Raw genomic sequence first — 24,345 nt, 5'->3', positions numbered from 1 at the left:
GTAAGAAGCTCTTCAGGTGTTGGGAAAGTGGGTATTTGGGAGAGCAAATGAGTCAATCATGAGCTACAGTGCCCAGTTATGAGCCAGACATTCCAGAGTAGACAGAATGACCACCAAGTCCTCAAACATGTGTGGGTTTGTGCCCATGGACAGACCCAGCAGTCAGGTCTTAACTGACAGTGGAGACAAAATGTTCCTACATTTTGCTTAGGGGAAGCCATATCTTTGTGGGTACAGCTACTCATAACTGAAGAAGCTGCAAACAGCAGAGGGCTTATCAGAAGGGTCCAGAATAGATTCCAAAGCAGCAAAGATCACGTGCATGCTCCTTCATACACACCCAAACACCCCTCCCTCCCAATTTGTACCTCCCTGCCTGTTCATCCTCCCACCCACCTGACCACTCACCCCACCCAAGTTGTAGAGTTCTTCAGTGAAATCCATCTCTCTGCCTCAGCCTGTCCCATATTCCTGTTGGTTCAGGTATGTGTGTGGGCTAGTGAGTAAATCACACAAGAGTCTCCCAAGCAGGGCTGCTGTTTACAGTTGTGCATGTTGTGCACTGCATAAAGACCCTTGAGTGGAAAGCTAAAAATCCAGCCAGTTCTCTCCATGCCAAGCCCAGCATCCTGATGCATTGCTGTGCAAGCTGGAGAAAGGCACCCTGTCCTTGCCAAGCTGTGCATCTCCAGGGCTGTATCTTTTCTCAACTTTCCACAAAGGTGCTATATAGCCTAGCAGTGGCCCTGCCATCAGGGCAGAGTACTCTGATTACAAAATAGATACGGCAAGACAGTTTCAAAAGATCATTTGGCTCAGTTCCTAAATTTGTAAAATAAACAAGCCTCCCATATTAGTTGTCTATTGCTGTGTAACAAGTTGTCATAAACTTAGAGGCTTAACACAATATCCATTTATTATCTCACAGTTCTGTAGCTCCGAAGTGCAGGTCTGGTGTGGCTAAGTTCTCTGTGCAGGGTCTTACCAGGCTGAAATCAAGGCTGGATCAGGCTCCTATCTGGAAGCTGTGAGGAAATGTCAGCTTCCAAGGTCATTCAGGTGGTTGGCAGAACCCAATTTCTTGTGGCTTAAAACCTGAAGGTCCCATTCCTGCTGTCATTCAGGGACCCCTCTGCTGCTAGAGACTGCCTGCATTCCTGCTCACATGACACCTTCCATCTTTAAGTCAGAAACAGTGTGTTGAGTCCTTCTCAGGGTTCGAATCTCCGGCTTCCCCTTCTTCTTGGGCCCGAGGAAGCTGTCTGCTTTTAAGGGCCCAAGTCCTCTCTCACCCACCCACATTCCTTTTAAAAGCCAATCTTTGAGTCTTTTTTCCAAAGGCTTGTTTGGAGAAACATATTCATACCTTACTTATTCAGATAGTTACCCATTTTGAGGAAACACTAGCATGGGTAAAATCATTTGTAAATCAATCAGAACCACCTTTTGTCATTCTAACCTCTCAAACATTTTGGTAAATCTCCTGCTGTCAGTGGTGTGCGGGAACTGGCTCTTACTAGTTCGTGAGAGCAGATTGTTAAACGTTTAGGAATTTTGCAAGTTGCTCATTAAAACTTAGTAGCTTGAGGGGCTCCTGGGTGGCTCAGTCGTTAAGCGTCTGCCTTCAGCTCAGGTCATGATCCCAGGGTCCTGGGATCGAGCCCCGCATCGGGCTCCCTGCTCAGCGGGAAGCCTGCTTCTCCCTCTCCCACTCCCCCTGCTTGTGTTCCCTCTCTCGCTGTGTCTCTCTCTGTCAAATAAATAAATAAAATCTAAAAAAAAAAAAAATAAAAAAAATAAAAAAATAAAAAAATAAAAATAAAACTTAGTAGCTTGAAATTGACTACAGTGGGAGTATTTACACCATGAAAGGCGTATACCCCAAATCAGAGTTCCTTCCCCCCCCCAGAGAGCTGGTTTACCGGTATACCACTGGGTGTAGACCTTTACAGGTCATCTACTTGACTTTGTGCAGCATGCAGGAAGCCTTTCCATGGCCGTTTTCATGCATGCTCAGCAGCCTACTTTTTTAATACCACCAGGAACTGGGCAGCCACTCCCTTGTAAGCCAGTTCATCTTATTGTTGTCATGGTCCGTGGTCGAGTAGAAGTCTGCCTCCCTGCCAAAGGCCTCAGTGCTTCGGAAGCAGCATTTGTGACGGTGCCTGGACCGTGGAGTGGTGTCATCTTCTGCAAATGACAACTGTCCCGTGGATCCACATATCAGATCTCACTTAGAAGCACAGTCTTTGGAGCCACACTGAGTTCACCTCCCAACTCTGCCACTTATTTAGCTATGACCTTGGCCAAGTCTCTTTCCAGTTCCTCATCTACAGATTGGGACAAAACTAGTATCTACCTCACTGGTTATGGTGAAGATTCGGGGAGATAATACACGCAGAGAGAACAGCACCTTGCCTGACCTGTTCCCAACTCACTGGTTTGTTGGAAGGATGAAATTACTTAATATACCTAAAGTGCCTGAATAGCACAGGGCCTGGCACAAGGTAAGCACTATATAAATATTAGCAAATTAATTTGAAACATGGTTTGTAGACCCTTCACCATACCAGTCACCCTACTCTGTGTGCACTCCAATGTCCCCCTCAAAATGCAGTGTCAGAATGGACCTACTAACTCCAGCCTTTGGCTGAAATGCTAGCCTTTGATTCCAGCCTCCTTCTCCCTGACTTGAACTGGCATTCGAACAGCTGTCTGATTTTCACTAAGTTTTTTTTTTTTAAGATTTTTATTTATTTATTTGACAGAGAGAGACAGCAAGAGAGGGAACACAAGCAGGGGGAGGGGCAGAGGGAGAAGCAGGCTTCCCACTGAGCAGGGAGCCCGATGCAGGGCTTGATCCCAGGACCCTGATCATAACCTGACCAAAGACAGACGCTTAACGACTGAGCCACCCAGGCGCCCCTGATTTTCCCTAAGTTTTTAATAGAATCAGAGAGGCTTGTCCAAGGAGTCTTGAGCGCTAGACCAACAGCATGGGTACATCCTGGCTGCTTGTTAGAAATGCAGGATCTCAGGCACACCCCAGACCCACTGAATCAGAATCTGCATTTTAGCAAGACCCCAGGGAGAGACATATGCACATCAAAGTTTGAGGAGCACTGTTTGGGGACCCTATGGAGATCTATTTTCAAGAGGAAATCATTTAGGGCATCCTAAACCTTTTCATGAGACAAGGAATCTCTCCCCTAGACCTTGGCAAGGGCGAGGGGAGTGTCAGTGTGGGGCTGTCAGGGTGTGGTTGGGGTGCGAGGGGCTTTGTGCCCTGAATGGGGCCAGAAACCTGCCAGGGGAAGAGATGGGGGTCTGCTGGTGCCTAATGAAGAGTACTATAAGAACCCAACACAAAGATGTGAGGCTTCTGAAAGCTCCCACAGAAAGGCTAACAGCTCCACTGTGGGCTCTGTCCTGCAGGCCCGGGTCAAGGGAGCTTTGTGAGCATGAGTGGGCCTGGAGCAGCCGGGATAAATTTAGAAACGATGAAAAAGAACCCTTCTTGATATGGTGAAGAGTCATTTAGTAGAAATCCAAAGGGAAGAAGTCACCAAGTTAGAGATTATTTAGAGATTACTTCTAGCAAGGGAGGTGCAAAGGGTTAGGAAGCCACCTACTCACAACGCAGCGCAGAGGCAGATCCGCTTAGTACCTTAATTTCTTACCTGCTGCCTGCAATGAAATGGGAGAATCCTGTGGTTCCTCACTGTGGTACAGCTTAGGAACAGCATCCAGAGTTTATCCAGCTGCTTGCATAAAATAAGCTGCAGGAGTAATAAGGGACATGTGCTAAAATCCCAGCTCTGCTTCGTGCTAGCTGTGTGATTCTGGGCAAGTTACTTAGCCTCTCTGAGAATTTGTTTTCTCATCTTTAAAGTGCAAGTAATAATATCTGTGCTATATGGCTGAAGTAAGGATGAAATAAGAAAGTTCTCATGGTGTTGAGAATGTAAATGTATATATCATCTTAGATCCCTTCCTTGTAAAGCCAAATCCACAGGGCCCTCCTCCAGCGTAGTATTCACCCATTCGACAAATAAATGTTGCTTCCTCTCCCTTTCACCTTAAGGGAACTCAGCAGCTAAAGAGCACCTTTCCCTTTGCAGTTTCCTGAGGACTAGAGGCCTGATTTGGAATTGGGTGTTCTCAGTGCAAAGGAATGTTCTGAGAGGCCAGCCAGGCAGCCCAGAAATGGGTTTCCTGATCCCTTCGGGCTTATTGGTGGGAGAGCTCCTGGGCGCATCTTTTCCAAGCAATACAGCTGGTCTTAGCTGGGAATGCTGCATGCTTTGGTTCCTCCCTCAGCAGAAGGCTGGGAGGAGAAGCAGGGCAGGTCAACATCCCGCCTAGGTATGGTTCAAAACCCCCAGCCAAGCCCCGTGAATTCAATCTCAGCTTGTTGTTGGAGAGCTCTCCTGTAGACAGACGAATGGAGTGGGCTAATCAACTGAGGGTGTAGTTGGATGACATTGGGCTTCTGGTCTCTTTGTCCCACTGGGAATCCTTAGGCATTCTATCAGAATAGCCTTCAAAAAAATGTTTTATTGTTGTTCCTAATGAGTTTTTGCTGCAAAAAGGCAGATGTGTTCTCAGGTGTGTTAGAAATTCACCCTTCAGTCCTTCAGCAAGTCATGGTCGAGGGCCTCCTCCACATCGGGCACTAGCACTGTGGCAGCAAGTGAGACAGGTTCCCTGTCATCATGGCGCTTACATTCCAATGAGGACAGACAGACTATAAACAAAGAAGTTAATAAACCAGCCATCTACCTTCCAGCTGTGATTGGTGCACTGAAGGGAACGAGCAGATGGAATGTGATGGAAGGTGACCCGTGGTGGGGAGGTAGAGACAGTGGGCAGGAAAGAGACCCAAGGAGGTAACGTGGCCATGGAAGGCCTCTCCTAGGAGGTGATGCTTATGTGGAGACCCAAAGGATAAGGATAGCACAGACCCAGGCACAGAGAACAAGTCAGGATGATGCCTTAAGTGGGAAGGGGCTTGATTTAAGGAACAGAAAGACCAGTGTGTCTGGGACTCCTGAGCAAGGGGAGAATGGTGGGAATGGAGTCAGCAAGGTCACCAGCAGCTGGGTTATGTAAGATTCTAGAGGTCATGGTAAGGACTCTACATTTATTCCAATGATAGTAGTGGGATGGGACTTGGATTACATTTTTAATGGACTGCCCTGGGTCATTATGGGGGGAAGGAATCGAAGGAGGGGGCAAAGGCAGGAATATCTCTTAGGAGGTTATTACCAAGTTCAAAGGAGAGGCAATGGTGTTTTGACTGACGTCTCAGTAGCAAAGGGAAAGATGGCGGCAAATTACATGTATCAGGGTTGGGGTGGGGTTAGGGGGAAGGGTGAGGAAAAGGAAGGAATCGGGGTGTTTCCAGATTTGGATAGACCATGTTGCTGTTGACTGAAATGAGGAAGAACAAGTTTGGAAAGAGAACTCAAGACCTGGCTGGTGGCTCTCACTTAATTTAAATGTTCTTGTGGCTTCATCTGTGGCTTGAGTAGAGTTGAGGATTTACTTGGTTTTCAAGAGCTGGAAAAGAAGGGATTTCTCTAGCTTCCAGGCAGGGTCCAAACAGAGGTGATGCCTTCCCCATGACTGATCCCAGCGAGGGAGTCTGACACCCCACCTCCTCCACTCCTCCCGCCAGGGGTTCCAGCCAGCTCACCTTAGTTCCTCATGCCACTACTAATGTCTGTCCTCACTTCCCTGTCTTCCACTGAGTTATTGATGGCATCTCTTATTCTCTTTATCTCTTCGCTAAAAATCATAAGCACAAGTCACACTACGTCCAAGGACGCGGTCTGTCCAGCCCAGAGCTTATTGCTGACACAAGGCCAGATTCTGAAAAACCATGAGTTGCTATCTGTGCTCTCACCCTTAGCATTTCAAGCCCCTCTCCTCACCCATTGGGATGGATCGTCCTGTACTATCCAGTCCTTTCCTGACCTGACTTCTGTTTCCAGCCTGTACCCCCTCTTGGGCCACCAGTGTTATGTACTGACGTCCCCTTATTTTCTGACTTAATGACTGGAGATGGTAAGATTCCCTTATAAAATACTCTCAAACCACCAAATCGGGGTCCTATTGCTCTTAGTAATAATGGTTGCTATTTATTAAACACTCCCAAGGGAACGTGTACCCCACCAAGTGCATCACGTGCATGATCTCATTTAAGAACGCTCTGAAGTAGATATTCGTACTCCACTTTACAAATGAGGCTTGAAGAGCTTTAGCAGGTTGCCCCGGGTCACCCAGCTAGTGAGAGGTAGAGGCCAGATCTGACCCCAAGTCCTCAGTCTCCAGTACCAGCGCCGCTGCTCTCAAGGAAGAAAGGCCAGAGAGGCCTTTCAGAGGTTGAACAGGCATGCTTTCTGTGCTGACGAGCCAGCTTGTTCTGTGATGGCAGTGGGTGTGGCCAGTGATGACGGTTTGGAGTCTTTGATTTTGAAGCCGTGGACTGGTGGGGGCTGGGGTGTATGAGTAACTGCTATTCATTCACTTTGGGAGCCACAGGCCCACATTCGGTTCTCTAGGATCAACAGTGTGGACAAAGGAAGCTTTGTAGGCATCCAACACTCTTAACAGTGACTTGGGAAAAACTGGGAGAGCAGAGAGTTGTCCCAAGTCAGAATGTAAAGATATTCCTACTTTATATATATATATATATATATATATATATATACACACACACACACACATATATACATATATATATACACACACATATATATATATATATATATATTTTTTTTTTTTTTTTAAAGGCGGGTGCTGAAGGCCTCAGCCCACCCAAGTCTGAGAGGGTGCAGGCCCACAGACAGCTGGGTAAGGCTCCTGCGTGCGTCACTTTGTCCCACTGCTGAGGGAAGACTCAACTCCGTGCACACCCCCTCCAGCCATGTCCCACACCCTCTGCGAGACGCCTCCACTAGAGTCTGGTGCTGAAATGTCCCCATTATTAAGCAAAGGTTGGGAGAGGCCCAGGTCCATCTTTGTTTTTAAAGCTCCTAGTAATGAAAGAAAGAAAGAAAGAAAGAAAGAAAGAAAGAAAGAAAGAAAGAAAGAAAGGAAAGAAAAAGGAAGGAAGGAAGGAAAGAAAAATGGAAATCAGTACTACTAAAATTGGTTTATATTTTTCATTGTTTAACAAAGCATCTTTTAACATAAAAATAGTGTAATTGTGCTAGTCCCAAGGTCATTGTCGGATTTGTAAGGTAACTGGGACTCGGAGTGCCCTAGAATTCATGTGATCCCCTCCGTGCACCCCTGTGGCTGCAGGGCTTATTTGGAGGTAGCTTGTAGCTTTTGAAGCCCTTCGTGAGTTACCAGAATGTGTGACTTGAGCCGCGTGGCCCTCCTGGCTTCCCCGTGGTAGTCGCTGCCACAGAGAAAGGGAAAAGTCCTTCTATGTCCAGGCAAGATTCCCACAGGCCAACAGGCCCCTCCATCCATGTCCTTTCTATAACATAAGCCTTTCAGACCAACACCAGCTGATTTCAAAAGTCAAAAAACTTAAAAAAAAAAAATTCTCCCTGTCCCAAAAGCAAGAAGGATGAGGAAGCAAACATTACAGAGGACCTAAATGACTGAGCCATTATATGTATATTATTTCATTGCTCTCACAACCGCCCTGGGATGGTGTAAGCATTATTTAACCTGTTTGTGTATCAGTTACGTTATTTGTCCGAGGTCACATAGCATACCCAAGATTAGAACCCAGAATCATTGACTTTCCAGCTTTCAAGTCTGACCATGCCACAAAGCCACATGAAGCCTAAGAGGAGCCCAGGAAGCCTGGATGGGGGCCTGGGGCAGCCCTTCCCTTTGGTGCCCCCCGTGGGGGCACACTTTGACCTTTCTGGATCTTTTCACTGTTTCCTTTTCTTCCTGTTCCTTCTCCTGGCTGGCTTGCCCCCCACCCCAATCTGCTCCTTGCTTATGATACTTATTTTTCCATCCACAGCAAAGCAATTCACATCAAGGTAATTGATGATGAGGCGTATGAGAAAAACAAGAATTACTTCATTGAGATGGTGGGCCCCCGCATGGTGGATATGAGTTTTCAGAAAGGTGTAGTACCCTGTCCTACCCAATAATGTTAACATTCTTCTCTCCTCTCTTCTTCTGGTTCTGTTTGTCTTCTCTTCCCCTTTCTTCTGCCACTCTAGTCCACGTCCCCTTGTTTTCTTTCTTGTTCTCTCATCTCCTTTCTTTCCACCTCTCCCTCTCCTCTCTCTGATCCCAGCTCTGCCCTAACACCTGCCAGCCTGTCACATGGTATCCATAAGAGGGATGTTCAAGAGTCAATGCTAATTTCTGTGGGATGGAGAAATGGATATGGGAAAAACACAGGGTAGGGGGGAGAGAGAGAGAGAGAGAGAGAGAGTCAGCCAGAGCCCAGAGTATCGTATATGGGTTCTCTGCTTCTCCTGGACGGCTTCATATACAGGAAAGAAAAAGATCACACAGCACAGTGCCAGGCAGGAGGGCGGCACTGGGAAACTGGCCTAGGTGCTCAGTACAGACTCCCATGGGGCAGGTATTCTCAGGGCTAAGCTTAGAGTCCCCACACATTGGCAATCAATGTATTTGGATTTGGGTTCTACTTATGGTTCATCCCATTCCCCAGAGCAGGCCTTAGGAGCCCTCTTTTCTGCCATATTCCTGCTATCAAGGTGTGTTTCTCTTCTGACCTTGATTGAGCTGAAAGTACAGGTTTGAGTTTGAGGTCTAGGTCACAGACCTACCTGCTGGACTCCGTTTTCCCTGCAAAGAACATCTAGGTGTGGTGGCAGAGGGTTAGAATGGTGGGAGAAGGGCTTCTGAGTTGAGTGGAGGCTTTCCCACGAGATCACAGGATTTCTCAGAGCAGATGGAGCCTTTGCCTTCAACTTAAATGACCCACACACCCCAGACTTCCGATAGGCAAGTCAGAACATTCTCTTCTGGACAGACCACTGTGTCGAGGGGAGCCGCCAGTATTCGGGGGCAACGTTCCTTCCCTGGCAGGGCCATCAATCAGGTCCCTCCAGCCAGGCCCTTGGTCACAGGGCACCCATTCCTAACCCGCAGCAGAGTCCCTGCAGGAGAAAAACTACCAGGCTCACAGCTCCTGGGTAGCCCCAGGTTCCCATATCTAGGGCCTAGAGAGAAGTTCCTAGAAAATTCTTCTTTTTTTTTTTTTAAGATTTTATTTATTTATTTGACACAGAGAGAACCAGACTGAGATAGAGAGACAGAGACAGACAGCAAGCACAAGCAGGGGGAACGGCAGGCAGGGGAGAAGCAGGCTCTCTGCTGAGCAAGGAGCCCTACATGGGGCTCGATCCCAGGACCCTGGGATCATGACCTGAGCCGAAAGCAGCTGCTTAACCAACTGAGCCACCCAGGCGCCCCTAGAAAATTCTTCCTGACAGTCATTTAGCTTTGTCTTTTTTCTCCTGAGCAAAGTATGTAAAGGTGTCCAAAAATGGTGCCAAGAAAGGGTAACCAAAAGTGTACTTGTGAAACACACACACAAAACACAAATGCACAGCAAATCTTGTGTCCACCAAACCACCTCAGGTCAGTCTGCCACTTCGCAGATAGCAAAGCTGAGCGTGTCTTCGGAATAGAAGACGAACATCAGAGGCTCTGATTAGACATTTTAGGTTATTGTTTGTTAGCACCGCTTTGCCCTTTAGAGAGCATTTAGGTCCCAGGCCAAAGCTAGCCAGAAAACAAAAATCATGGCTCACTACTGGGACCTGCCAACCCCACCATGGTTCCATGAAGGACCAAGAGGGGGATGATCCAGGCCCCCACAGCAACTTCTCCAATGACAATTGGCCTGAGCCAGCCTCATGCCAGTCTCTGAAGGGGAGTGATTTTCAAGGAAACTTCGCTTCCCTGGATGATTTGTTTTTAAAACACTGTGCTTTGTTGACACGCCCAGAAATGAACAAAGACCTCCTTCACCATTTTCCCCAGGCCCCAGATAATCAGCATTTAAGGAAGCCAGCCTTGGGACATATCAGCCCTATATGATAGAAGTACAGAGGTGATTTAGAATTTGATGACATATCATTTTCTTTTTTCTTTTTTTTTTTTTTAAAGATTTTATTTATTTATTCGACAGAGGAGAGAGAGACAGCGAGAGAGGGAACACAAGCAGGGCGAGTGGGAGAGGGAGAAGCAGGCTTCCCGCCGAGCAGAGAGCCCGATGTGGGGCTCGATCCCAGGACCCTGGGATCATGACCTGAGCCGAAGGCAGACGCTTAACGACTGAGCCACCCAGGTGCCCCTGACATATCATTTTCTTTACATATTCCTAGGAGTACATCCGCTGTAAATATTAAAGGAGTCCTGTATCATATTGTGGTTAATACATACTTATTTTAGTTCCCAACACCAAAGCCCTGAGATCAAAAATGACAAAGATGTTAGAATTCTCCCTTCCTTTCTCTCTCTCTCTCTCTCGTTTCCCTTCCTGATAAATACTTTACTTTTAAAGTTTTCTTTATGAGGCTCACATAAGAAGTGAGTGTAGACACAGGAAAGGAAACGAGCCCCTAGCTAGGTACTATTGGCATATTTCCTGTTGGAGAAGGGCCCTGGATCATTCCCAATGGGCCGGTAGTTTACCTGCTTCCCGAAGAAATGTCAGTTACCATGTGACACCCAATGGAATGTGCTGCCCAACTCACTTCCTACTAACCATTGGCAGGATCTAAACTGACTCCTCCCCACCAGCACCCTCCTTGTCCTTCCCCTTTCCCTCCTGTCCTCCTAGAACCCTTCCTTTGCCCACTTTTCCTTGCCTCCTGGCTCCCTTTCCTTCACACCCATAAGGAAACTACGACCAAGGAGACAAGAAAAGCTGAGACCATTTTTTAATATGAGAAAAATACAATCCACCATAGTCCTGTCAAATGCCACCATGGCGGGACCGGGCTGCATGCGCCAGGAGTAATGGGGAATGATTTTAAAGGCTGTGCTCCAAATGACCAACCAATCTACCGACCCAGTCGACACACTCTCTCTCTTGTTGTCCCTACAGGAAAACCATAAGGGTTAAAATAGTAGATGAGGAGGAATACGAAAGGCAAGAGAATTTCTTCATTGTCCTTGGTGAACCGAAATGGATGGAACGTGGAATATCAGGTGTGAGATTCTTTAAAAAACAGAACAAAATAAAACAACAACAACAAAAAGAAAGAGAAAAATTTAAACTGAAAAGCAACAGCAACAAAAAGCAACTCTGTTTTTTCTCCCCCCATTTTCTTCCCTTTTCCTTTTTCCTCTTTTTGACCAATGGACTTTTTTATTCTTTTCCCTCCTGTATTCTCGCTCTCACCCTGTTTCGGTGTCATCTCTGCCTTCTTAGCCTTAGCTGATTCCCCAGTCCTCCTTTCTCACCTTCTGGACAGCGCTGCAGCCTCAACTCCTCATTACCCTACTGAATTATTTCCTTCCACCTTGTGCTCCAATAATCTGATCACCACTGTCCCCTGCACTCTCCCCCGCAGCCCCCACACATACATGGACCCTGTAAATGTGGAAACTCCTTGGTGGGTGGGGAGGAGAAGAAAAAGAAAGGAATGTGATGCCATGCATGTCTGTACCCCTTCCCTACCTTCTTGCCCTCCCACCCCTCACCCTCGAGCCTGGATTGAATGGGGGAAGGGTCTGGGGTGGAGGCTGGGGCCCATGTTGCAATGACGCTTTGACAGTTTTGTGCTGCATTCCCCAACCTTCCTTGAGTGCTTGGCAGGTTATTCACTTGCAGAGTGGTTCATAGGTCCCTCTGCCCTTCATGGAGGTAAGTGTTTTATCTGACTATTTCACAGCTGGGGAGACCATAGTATGAAAAGGTATACCAAGTGTCAGAGGCCACAGCTTCTGAGACCTCTCTGAGAGCTGGTGTCTGAGGTAGTCATATGATCTGGAGTCCTGAACTATTCTTCCTCCCCTTGACATCCAGCCCATCTCATTCTACCTTTATTCCAAGCCCAAAGGAGGGAACTTTATTCAGGTTGCTTTAGGACCATGCAATCCCTAAAGCAGAAAATTGGGAGTCTGCAAAAAGAAGGAAATAATTCCAGATATGGGTATCTCCCCAGCCAGAGGGCCCTGGAAAAGGACTGACATTGGGCGGACCCAGAGTATTGACTTATGGGTTTTCTGATAGGAGAAGGGCCTCTAAATGGTGTAGTTGGTGTTGATCCCTGAGAAACAACACAGTTCACAGAAGCCTGCCTTTGCTTGGCATCTGCAAATAGACATATCGCCCAGATCCCAAGATAACCCTCATCCCACACCAGGGGAGTGGCCTCATCTCCTCCCTTCCTCAAGACACGCATCTTGGGATACCTGCTAGGGTTCCATTCCTAAGGGACTGATTATGTTGCAACCAAGGAAGATGTAAGGAAAGATTTCTTCCCTTGAAGAAAAATGATTGGAAACCACTACTTCGAAAGTGTTGGAGGAATATATGTGGTTATGGAAAAGGTGCTCTTGGGAAATATCAAGAGAAGGACATTCACACTCCCCTTCAGGAGAGATATGCTTCTGGGAGCCTCATGGAGAATGGAACAGTGAGACCCACTTGTTTGTCAAAAAAGGGTGATTATTCTGCAACTACTTCACATTCACATGACAAAGAGCAGCATAAAGCCTTTCATTCAAGGACAGATCTAAGAGATTCAGCAACGATCCTCCTAAAGTCTTATCGACAGGTATGACTGATCAGTTCTCACTGTCTTCTGGGGACTCTCTCTGCAGATCTGACCAGTTCTGTGTCCACCCAGGTCTGGACATGCCTAGTGTTCTAGAGGCAAAAGCCCTCTCCATCTTCCATTACTCATCCTCTCCTTGCCACCTGATAGGATGTCGCCATGAGCCTGACTGCCAGAGTGTGGGGGAAAAAAATCTCTAGTTCCATTGTTTAGATTGTGTTTCTGCCAAACCACTGAGAATATTCTCAGTTGTCTCAACACCTGCCCTACCTCATTCCCACCTCCCTTGTGCATTTACTCCTCCTCTTCATGATTGAGAGGATGCAGCAGACACCTAAGGCCATTGTAAACTAGCTTTATCAATTTCCATAGTCTCTGCTATGTAGGTGCAAATGAAAGCAGCACAAAAGATCATTCAGGGTAGCTGGAAAGAAGGCAGTGGCTCCAGACAAAAAGAATGGGTTAAAAGTCCATCCATGACTTTATTCCACCAGTAAAGAAGCCTCCCCTTTTTTTTCTGCCTCCCCAATAAACCCTGATCAACAGCAGGACAGGGAGTGACCTAGGATACACCTTGCACTCTTCAAGAGACTTGGCCAAATGCAAATGCCTTTGGCTACTCCCCCCGACCTTTTTTTTTGCCCTGAACTCTGTTCAAGGAGATGTCAGCAAAGTCCTAGTGGAGCTTAGTCCTAGGGAGTGAGTAGGTGAGAAGGCAAGGATCCTCCAGGTCTTCCCAGTGACCAAGATGCCAAGATGGAAGGTGCCAATAGGAAATATGTGCATTTCCTGACCTCCTGGTCTATTGTCTGTTTTCAGTTTCTTCACATCTTCCCATATTTTGGCATTAGACCATAAGGTGAAAGGTCATACAACTTGATTGTCTAGACTCAGAATCAAATGAAAACCCATCCTGATTTTCAGAATTCCCTGCTGTTCTCAGAGTGAGAAGCTGTCTTTTCATGATTACTGCTGTATGGGAGAGTCTTAGGCATTCAGAATAGCATAGACTTTGCATGGTCAAAATGACGTTTGCGTTACCAAAAAAAAAAAAAAGAAGAACTGTATTTGAAATAGCAGATTCTATTCTTGGCAAACAAAACAGACTTTAGAGGTGAGATTAAATGCTCTGGATAAGTGAGAGGAGGGAAAAGGGAGGATGAATAGGAAACATGGTTGCTCTGGTGTAGAGTAAGTGCTCTAGTCCAGAAGTAGACATTGGCTGGCAACGCCGAGCAGCATGGTCAAGGCTGTCGGGGCTGGACACTTGGAGCCTCATGTGGAAAGGAAAGCACTCTTCCCCAGTCGTGGGGCCTGTCTGTGCCCCCTCTTACCACATCAATGGGCTCACCCTGACAAGCTGCCCAGATGCTTCCAGTTACTCACAGAGCTATGCTATTTCCTGTATGTCCCTGGGGTGTCTGAGCAGGGATAAATGATGCTCACCTGACCCTGGGGATCAATACAGGGGAAAGTTCAGCTGCAGATTTTCTCATCATCAGCAGCAGGAAAAACACCCTGAAGGTATTATGTCACTCAGAATTGGCCTATCTGGATCTCGCTGACCCATCTATAACTGCTAAGTGGAAAGTCTCAAATTCATGTAGACAATGGTACCATTCCAGCTGACTGCAAGCCCTCTCATTGTGATAGAGATGATCCTGGCTTGGGAGGGACTTCTGAGTGAAAACCAGGGCAGCAGGGGCCTTTTTGGAAGAGCTACCCCTTGTGGGTCTACCTGGGGTCACTGATGTGTTCGGGTTTCTGGTTTCCCCTGGAGCTTGAGGGCCAGGAAGGGTTCTGCTTCCGTACAGATCCATAGAAGGAGCAGAATGAACAAGCTCTCTTGCTATCTGTCTGTCTGCCTATCCATCTCAATGTAGCAAGGAGGTTCACTCAATTACCCCTTGGAATTCCCTATGGGAGAAACCAGAAAAAGTTGACTGCTGTTTGCTCTGCTTATATACCATAAAAATTCTCAGTCCACGTGTCTTCAGTGGTTGTGACTGTGAGATGGTGGATCACTGGCCCGAGTTGCATTCCTAGAGATTTTTAGAAGAAACAATTCACAGACACCACCCCCGCTCCTTCCTCGGCACTGTCAGTCACCAGCTATATCAGGAGGATGTGGTGGGATGTTCCCAGACTTTTATTTGACAAGAGCCAGGGAGTGTGGGGCTGTACTGAGACACCATTGAGAGGAAAATATGGTATGTCACAAGAATTTTTTAGCGTAAGTCCAAATTCGGGACCTAGGAATGCCGTGCGTTAGGTACGTCTAACTCAGCTTCCCAGCCCGTGTAGGGCCCTTATTATTTGTCATCTCCCATCTACAAATAGCTTTCTGTATGACAGTTTCTCTGGTCCAGAATACCTGGACCCTAGTTAGCCTGTCCTTTCTGGAACAAAAACACCACCATCCAGAGATGCAGCCCCACAGGATCTATAAAAAATACAATTGCCAAAATACGTGGCAAAAAACAAACCTCAGCTGAACCCCTACTAGTTGCGGTGACTTTGCTAGGCACAGGTAGTACAAAATGGTATTACCCTAACCTCCAGGCTGTATCCATAAAAAGATAAACCATTCAAAGAAAACATTTTGCAGAACTCAAAGTTCTGGCCAACGTGGTAGCTAGGAAGCTATTTGTGGCCATGGAAGTGTTATGGGCACTGGGAAGCTAAGCACGATCTGGTTATAAGGTTAGGGATAGAAGACACAGGACTGAGCACTATTCCACTCTTGTAGGCCACTGCTCAGGACCCTGAACTCCTATTCAAGCCCCAGGGTCATATGCCCCACTGATAAGCCAGCTACACTCTACAGTTTTCATGGTAACTGGATCCTCATTCCTTTACAGAATGGATATGATAACCTGATTTCTTAGAAGATCACGAATGACCAACTCTGTGTCTGCTCCGCTCACATGGATTCCCCATCCTCATTCCTTTTCCCCTCGCCCCCAGAGCTGTAGGAAAGGTGCGGGGAAAGTCAGGCTGCAGGGCTCTGGTGCTCAGCAGTCCCTCCAGTGGCTTATGCCTCTTGCTGGTGCTGTGCATGCCCTAAATGCTGCCTTTTGCATGTGGCTGCAAAGCTCTCACCCACTAAGCTCACTGCCTTCCTTATCCTGCTGCAACCACAAAGCCTGGGGATACTTTCAAGATGGGACCTTAATGCTCTTTCCTTTTCTTTCTTCCCCTTGTCTGGTACCCATTTGCAAACAGCGCTCCTGTTGTCTCCAGGTAAGAGGTGTCTTGCCCCCTCTTTTCTACTTCTCGCCAGTGCCATTATTTAGTTTAAGACCAATGTCCTTTGATTTAGTAGGAACTGCAGGCTCGAGCTAACCTGACAAGTTCTCCTAAGGACTGAGAGGTTTATTTCCCCACTTGAAGTAATTGTGAGGAAGTAGACAATTCTTTGAGCACCACTTCTGTCAGCGGATGTGGGTAAAGGCAGAGCTGGTCCTCTCTGGGACCAGGAAGAGAGTTGAAACTTACCAAACAGACAGTGGGTCATAGACTTCTCCTGAGTCTTAATTCATCTGTCCTCTCATGTTGTAGGGCAAGAAAGGATGAGAGTCTGGGCTGAATCTCCTAATGGGATCATGATGGGATTTGAAAGAAAATACTTTGATCTTGAAGGAACCAGGGGAAAATAATCAGGAGCTGCTCTGAGAACATGAAAAGCAATTTTTGAAAAATCTCAAATTTTACTGATCCTGGGGATCTTCCATCTCATTACAGCTGAGACCTAAATTGCTAGAACTTTTGTTCATTTGTCATTGAAGTCACATGTGTCATGAACACGAAAAAGAATTAGGATATTATGGGTGGTGGGGACAATTATCTGGCTGGAAATAGAAATTTTGGAGAAGTTATTTTGGACATATTCTCATGCAGAATCTAGGTTCTGTTGTAGGATGTACACCTTCTTTGAGAGTATGCTTGCATCAGTGGAATGAAATCATAAACAACATCCAACTTTGTGAGCAGATAGGAAAGCATTTCCAGCATATCAGCAATACTATAACTCTCAGTGCAGGCAGAGTGAGCTATACAAGATGTCTCAATATAAGTTAAAATAACACTTTAAATTCATCAGCTCTTTGAACATATAACAAATTTTAGGAGCATTCGAGAGGCAAAACATCTTACAGAATTCACTGGTATTCAAAATTACATATAGGCTGAACCTTGGTTTTGAGAAGGGGCAATATATAAAGGACATTGACCTCCTTGGAACCTTTAAACAACAACAATAAAAATAGGTAAACCCTACATTTTTTTCTTTCTGAAAAAAAGGGACTCCAGCTTCCTTGGCCATTTGCTTCCTCTTTGTACTGACCCCATATATTCCACTATTCCCCCAGGGTATTAATGCCATAGCATTGGGAATTCCTTCTCTAATTCACTTACCTTCTTGCCTGAGGAGGTATTTGGGCTTCTAACTCTTGCTTCTACCCACCCCCACCACCAACCACATGCATATATACACACAACAGAGATTGTGATTTAATTTGGGCTTTCTTGTACTTTTAACATATTTGCAAAAAAACCAATAGAAGCTGAAATAGGAAAAGAAGGTATCATTTTCTAGATCTTTCAGTCTGTAAACTTTTAATCTAGGGGCCCATGGGTAGATTTTAAATTCACTGGAAATCTCAAATTCTTGTTTGAATTTTCCTGGGCAGACAGGCAAACATGATTAACAATGCCTGGTGGTGAAAGACAGAGAGTAAATATGTTCATTCTGAGCTACACCACCAAGTTCAGGGACCTGGGATTGAGCGCACTAGCGGCGTTGCCCCATTTCTTTCTGAGGATACCTGTAAAGCATTCACAGCAATCTATTCTTGTCTGGCCTAGCAAGCTCTTTGTTCTTCCAATATTTGCTCAATCTTTCATCCTATTCATATTCTCTCTCTCTGCACGCCTCCCCCCTTTTCTGAGATCTGAGAGTTTCTTCAGGCAGTCCAAATATCAAAATCACCTATCATTTATTCTCTTCGCTTGAAATTCTGAGGAGTTACATAAACAAGCTATCACAATCATTATGGACTTTTAGATTTGAGACTTTTCACTCTCTCAGGAAATTAATTTGAATGTAAAAGAATGATCATTACAAAGATAGAAAAAGGCAGGAATTTCTACCAAACCAAGACACTAAATCAGAGTTGATTTAAAGGCATGTGAATCAATCACTTAACCGATATATATGGAGTACCTCTGTGGGGCTGTGGGAGATCCAAAGATAGAGGATTGGTATTTGTCAAAGAGATTTTTGCAAAAAGCTAAATGGAAAAACTGACTGTCACCACAGGGGTGGACAGGTCAGTAGGTAGATCAATATCCTGCCAGATGGATATAGTGCCAGACTGATAGCTGGACAAGGGGTTAGACAGGTACATTTATATGTCACTGGAGAGGTCATTATCTTGGAATAAAGTTCTTGTGGCACATGTAAAGTATGACATGGGGGCATCGGGGAGGGAGGAGTAGAATAATACTGTCACTGCTAGGATAGCCATTATGATATGGTGCCAAAACCTACAAGTAGAGGAAAAAGGTACCCTTGCTTTTAAAGAATCTATAAGTATTTTTCTAAAGGCTATTTCTCAGAGTGGCTTGCAGTCTGGCTTCTAGGATCACTGACTTCATAGCCAGAACCCTAAGTGTACCCAGATTTACCTTCATAATTAACTAATAAAAGACTCAGAATCAATGGCTTGAATAAAGTTAGGCTGCTAAAGGGTGTCTGCTTACTTAGAAATAGACAGGACTTTGATCCTTGAGAAATAATTGCTTCTGAAAGCTGTCACCAACACTAGCAGGAGGACAGCACCACGGACAGCTCCCAAACATTTTGGGATTGCCTTCTGTGTTTGGTGCGAGAAGCACTGAGTGAAACAGCCAGCTCAGGAATCCTCCGCATACTTTCTTCCCATCTTCATTCAGGACAACTAAGAAAATCCTTATATAAAACAGCCTCTCTGGTAACTTACACTCTTGGCTTATCGTCTTTCCAGTGAATTCTTTTCCTTGCAACTTCAAGAGCTCGAGTCTCACCCGTCCCTACGCTTCACCGATTCCCGAGTTAGAGAGAAAAGAAGACCTCCTTGGCCTCTGACCCACTTTGTCCTTGAGATTATCCAAGGACTAAAGGATTCCCATAGGAGATTCATTATGTGGAATGAAAGCAATTAAGGAACTGAATAAAAGAATTAATTGCATGTAAGAATGTGGACTTGGAAGGAAAGATGTTTAAATGATCTCTGAAAGGAACAGGCTGCCAAGAGCAATTTTCTAATCAAAGGGGAATAAAAAGATTCAATCTCTATTTCACTCTAATCCAGAAAACATGTCTTCATGGTGAAGTGGTCTTAAAATGGACTCACCAGTTGAAGTGGAAAAATTTTCCCACCATTCAACCTGAGAAGGGACCTCTGGTAAATGAGTCAAGATGCTGAGGGACACAGGGAATGCCTCAAAAAAAAGTAAAGGAAGAGCTTCCTTTTGGTTTTGACTGAACGAGTATTTCTGTTCCAGAAGAAATGTGCCTGGTTCCTACAGAAATCCTGGGGATCTTTCATTGGAAAATCAGGAAATCTTTCAGGAAATCTTACAAGTTTCTCACTGTGGGGATAACATTCACTTGTATGGAGTGTAGATATTCCTCCCTTCTCTATAGAGGGCACATCCGAACGGTGTTGGAAACAGATGTTAATGGGGGGGGGGGACCAGTAGACATATCCTTTGGATTAACGTGGTTCTGATCTCCAAGAACTTTTATATCAAGTAGTTGAACAGTCCGGCTCAACAATTCAAAGTTGTTAAACGCTTTTGTTCTCAACTCTCCAATATCTCATCAGATGACTTGGGGACTTCAATAGGTGCTATTTCTTGGAAGGTCTTTGGGTCAGGTTGCTCACCCAGTTACAAAATGGAAATAGGAATGCTTATTCCAGGCCCTCAGGGGACCCTCTCAGGGTCTGATGGTCATAAAACGTTCAGCACGTTATAGAAAGAGGCACTAAAAAATACCTGAAGTCCCTACTCTCGAGAGAAGTTTGCTTTGTGCCCACTGCCCATGCCTAATACTCTGAGCTTTAGACTCCTAGGGAGTGGTGAATGTGCTAAAGCTAGTCTGATTTTGTTTTGTTACAGAGGTGACAGACAGGAAGCTGACTGTGGAGGAAGAGGAGGCCAAGAGGATAGCAGAAATGGGAAAGCCAGTACTGGGCGAACACCCCAAACTAGAGGTCATCATTGAAGAGTCCTTTGAATTCAAGGTCAGGCCATAAATGTGATCTAATTGAATAACAGAGTAATGTGGTGGGAGGTAGAAGTTTTGTTACAGTTTCACCACTGAATAGTGAAGCTGAAACTGAACAAATCACTTACCCACCCAGGGTCAATTTCCCCATTTGTAACATGGAAGGAATAGTGCTGGCCATTTAGATCCTAGGAATATTGGGAGGAAACATAACAAATGGAATAAATGGGCTATAAAGCCCCTCGATGTATTATCACTATTGTTTAACTGTATTTTAAAAACAAAGATTCTAAAATTTACTACTCCGGGGCAAGGTTTATTGGCATCATTACCGTTATGCTCTATTTTATTGCTCTAAGTATCCAATATCCACCATCACAACCAAAGAAAAGGGAAATAGAAAGACTGACCCAGAAGATATCATCCAAGGCCATTACTCCCAGGACCCATGTGGATACACCTGGAATGCAAGACATCTTTCATTCCCTTGAAACACCAGACTCCTCAACAGTTCTGAGCGTTCTAACCTCATGATTCCAAGTTTTTATCTCCCTGACAGAATACGGTGGACAAACTGATCAAGAAGACAAACCTGGCCATGGTTGTGGGGACCCATTCCTGGAGGGACCAGTTCATGGAGGCCATCACTGTCAGTGCAGGTAAGAGGGTCTCAAGATGGGCACCGGCCTTGCTGAGAGAAGCAGGCGACGCCAGAGAAGGGAGAACACAGCCCCATCAGCAGCTACCAATTTCTGGGCAGGCCCCTGCGTCCCAGCGCTAGTCCTTGCTCTTGGCCTGGTTTATCAGGTCACTTTGGAAAAGAATCATGGGGTAGCTAGAAGAGCATGGCTATCACTGGTTTCAAATCCTGGCCCCCACCGTGTGACCTGGGACAAGTTACCCCCCCTCCACCTCAATTTACTCATTCAAAAAGGGAACCATTTCGACCTTTCTCAGCAGAGTAGAATGGTAGAGTCTGGTACCAAACAGGAACTCATTAAATTCTGGTTTCCATCATTCTTTCCTCTCACTTTTTTGGGCCTCCTTTTCTGTAAACTGGGGGCCTATTCTGATTAGACATGGGGGTCCAGAGTTTGTAAAATCTCTGCATTGACAATGACAAACCTCCACCCTGGGTGATTCCAGACCTTTCCGTGGCCATTCACTGACAGGCTCCCTCAGTGGCGGCCCAGAGCACAGCCAGGGCCCCAGACGAGGTCTCTCCACCACCACCCATAGTGCCTCTCGGTACCGCGGAGCCCTCCCCGTACTGCCCAGCTCCGCTGGCCTTGTCCGCCTTCATGAGGCTTTGCTGTCATAGCAACCACAGGGTCCCATGCCTGAGGCCCGGGAGCCAGGGCAGAAGTACCGCCGGGAAGAGAGGGTGGCCGCGGCAGCTGCTGCCCCACGTCTCACGTCGCCCGCCTCAGATCCCCCCAGGTCCCCCTCTGATGACCTTACTTTGCCCCTAAGGGGACAATAAACAGAATATAGGCGACCCTATAGACGAACCCCCTCCTTTCTCAAGCGAGGGAACTGAGGCTTAGAAATAAGGGGTGATTTTTCTCAGCTTACTGATCCTCTTCCTGGCAAAGCTGCACCCGGAACTCAAGCGCCCTAACTCCTGCTCTTTAAAACCCTAGCTTCCCCTGATTGTGTCAAACATAACAGAGGTGGCCCTGGACAAGGTACCAGCGGGCCTCAGCATGCCCTCTCCTCCCGGACTGCTGAGCGGGCAACTTGGCCCCTGTTTCCTGGCAAGGACAATAGGGCCCAGCCCTGCTCTGTCCCACGGGCTATCGGGAGGATGGCGCTAGGTCTCTGGTATGCCCACATGATCTGGAAGGACAGCCGACCCCCCAGGGACGGATAGCCACCAGAACCACGAGCTTATTGCCGCAGGCATGTCAGGAACATTAGGGAGGCGCTCCGCCCACGTCCAGTGAAGAGCGGACACACGGCTGATTTCGCTTTTCTTCGCCCAGGCAACCGGGCGCAGCCTGCTCTACCCTCCTCTCTGCTTCGTTGCCTTGTCCTTCCCGAGTTCCCCCCCCTCCCCAGCCTCTCTCTTTCTCCCTTCTCTCCCTATTCCCCTGTCCTCTCCCTCCCACCCTCCCGGGTGCCCTGCATTCACATTAACCAATGGGGCACCCCCACTCGGTTCCCCTTTCCCCAGTGTCGTCTGGCGCCCAGGCCGTGGCCCACGCTACTGCCCAGGAGAGGGCTGGAATCTCCTGCCAGCTAATAATGCTTGCCACGTGGGTTTACTTGACTTTTTGCTGAATGGGGATCTGACCTCGCTGCCCTTCCCTGGGGCCTGTTTTATCTGGTCTGCAGCAGGGGACGAGGAGGAGGACGAGTCAGGGGAGGAGAGGCTGCCGTCCTGCTTTGACTACGTCATGCACTTTCTGACGGTCTTCTGGAAGGTGCTGTTTGCCTGCGTGCCCCCCACAGAGTACTGCCATGGCTGGGCCTGCTTCGTTGTGTCCATTCTCATCATTGGCATGCTCACGGCCATAATCGGGGACCTGGCCTCCCACTTTGGCTGCACCATTGGCCTCAAGGACTCCGTCACCGCTGTCGTTTTTGTGGCATTTGGCACCTCTGTGCCAGGTAAGAGTGAGGGGGGCTTGGGTTCGCAGAGAGGTTATTACCAGGTCCAAGGGATCCCTCCACTTTACCTCAGTATCTTCCTTACTATCTCGGATCTGAGCTTAACAGAGCCTCTGCCCAAAGGTGCACAGAAGCCAAAGGGATTAATGAAAACAATTACTAGCAAGAGCTAACATTTCCTGAACACTTTTGATGTGTCGGGCACTGTGTATGCTACGCAGTTTACAGGTTTCCTCTCTGTAATGCTCACCAAAACCCTGTGTAATCGGGATCGTTATTATCCCCACATGACAAATGAGAAAACTGAGGCCCACAGAGCTAAGTCAACTGCCCATGTGAGTGGCCCACTTTCTTAACCTCCACATGATATGAAGGCCACAAACAACGTAATTCAAAGACTATAGATACGCGTTCTCCTCCCACTTGTCTCTGGCAGCCACCGAGACTAAAGATTAGCCCACTTGAAGATGTCACAATAGAAATGTTCACAAGCATTCTTGGCTTCCTCACTTAGAAGGACACCTGTGAGTACAAATTGTCTCCTGGCGGGACAGGAGAGGAAGCTTAGTGAGCTCTTGTCCTTTCATATGATGAATTACATATTCTTTTCTTATAAACACCCAAAGACGAACAAGAGCAGGCATGAATTTATTCATTCATTAGACAAATATTTACTGAGCCCGATGCAGTCCTGTGCTAGTCGTTGAGGCTATCGTGGGAGGCGGGCAGGTGCACTCCCCGCTCTGAGCGGAGTTCAGCAGCTACTGGTAGAAACTGCACTCAACTCCTGTAATTAAAATCATCTCAGTTCAGTGACAAGAGAGTAGAGGTGCTGTGTAAGCATAGAACAGGGGGACCTGGGCTGGGCTGGGTCGTGGATAGCTTCCAAGAAAGGCTTATATAAGCTGGGCTGGAATGACAAGGAGCAGTTAGCCCGCAGAAGGCTGTGTTAGCTCAGGCTCCTGACTTAGTTCAGCTGGGTGTCCAGGACATCGGAGCCTGAGCTCCTGCCAGGGAGCCTCCCCGATACCACAGCAAGGAAGAGAGAGCATCCTCCGCCAAGAGGGTTAGGCTGAGTCCCATCAGACAGGACTCTGCTGGCTGGACCCAGGGAAACCCTTCCTGGACTAAGAGAATAAAACCTTCTAGAGGGTAACTGAATTGACATGACACTCTAGGAAAACCGCGTCCTCAAATCCCAGCACGGAGTGGTGGGATTATTTGTACATTGGTGGTGCAAGAGGCTTGGCTCTCATGGAAATGTGTCAGGTGGTAAGAAATTAGACGGATGATCCACGGAAGGCTTTGTGGAGGAGATGCCCTGTGATCTCTGTTCTCTAGGCCTCTAGGGCCTGGAACTATCAGAGGGGAAGGAGCAGAACTACCACAGGGGAAAAAGGAACACACGTGGGAAGAAATTGCAGAGGATCAGAGGCGGAAAAGCAAGGTCATAGGCAAGAAAAGGCAAGAGGTTTTCTCTGGGAGATCCGAGAAAATTGGCAACAAGGAGGCAAGGCAGGACAAGCGGGCAAGGAGAGAGCTTGGGACACTTCCAAGTCCTTGCAGTTGGCCCAGGGAGTGGCTGGCAGCATTAGGGGCTTGACAAAGGTTACGCAGTGGTGCACTCAGCTGATTTCATGGCTTTGCCCGAAATTCTCTGGGGTGGTGCTATGCAAAGGGCCCTTCCATGAGGGTTTTAGGGCCATATGT

At 46.9% G+C, this 24,345-nt stretch overlaps 1 protein-coding gene across 4 annotated transcripts in view; it reads left to right on the top strand.

Moving 5' to 3' along the window:
- The window catches only part of SLC8A3 (solute carrier family 8 member A3), a 134,178-nt gene that overhangs the window by 108,649 nt on the left and 1,184 nt on the right, over positions 1-24,345 (top strand). Inside the window, exons 3-7 of one of the 4 annotated variants that reach the window (XM_032405429.1) lie at positions 11,072-11,175; positions 15,975-15,992; positions 19,914-20,038; positions 20,582-20,681; positions 22,363-22,635. In XM_032405429.1, the coding sequence (XP_032261320.1) occupies positions 11,072-11,175; positions 15,975-15,992; positions 19,914-20,038; positions 20,582-20,681; positions 22,363-22,635 (620 nt within the window). Of the gene's footprint in view, positions 1-7,210; positions 8,104-11,071; positions 11,176-15,974; positions 15,993-19,913; positions 20,039-20,581; positions 20,682-22,359; positions 22,636-24,345 lie in introns of those variants that run through there. The other 3 variants (XM_032405427.1, XM_032405431.1, XM_032405430.1) reach the window with 3 other exon arrangements.

The sequence above is a fragment of the Phoca vitulina genome, unplaced genomic scaffold, assembly GCF_004348235.1.
Source record: "Phoca vitulina isolate PV1807 unplaced genomic scaffold, GSC_HSeal_1.0 scaffold7, whole genome shotgun sequence".
NCBI classification, from domain to species: Eukaryota; Metazoa; Chordata; class Mammalia; order Carnivora; family Phocidae; genus Phoca; species Phoca vitulina.
Note: the sequence above shows the minus strand (reverse complement) of the source record. Positions and strands in the feature narration are given on the sequence as shown.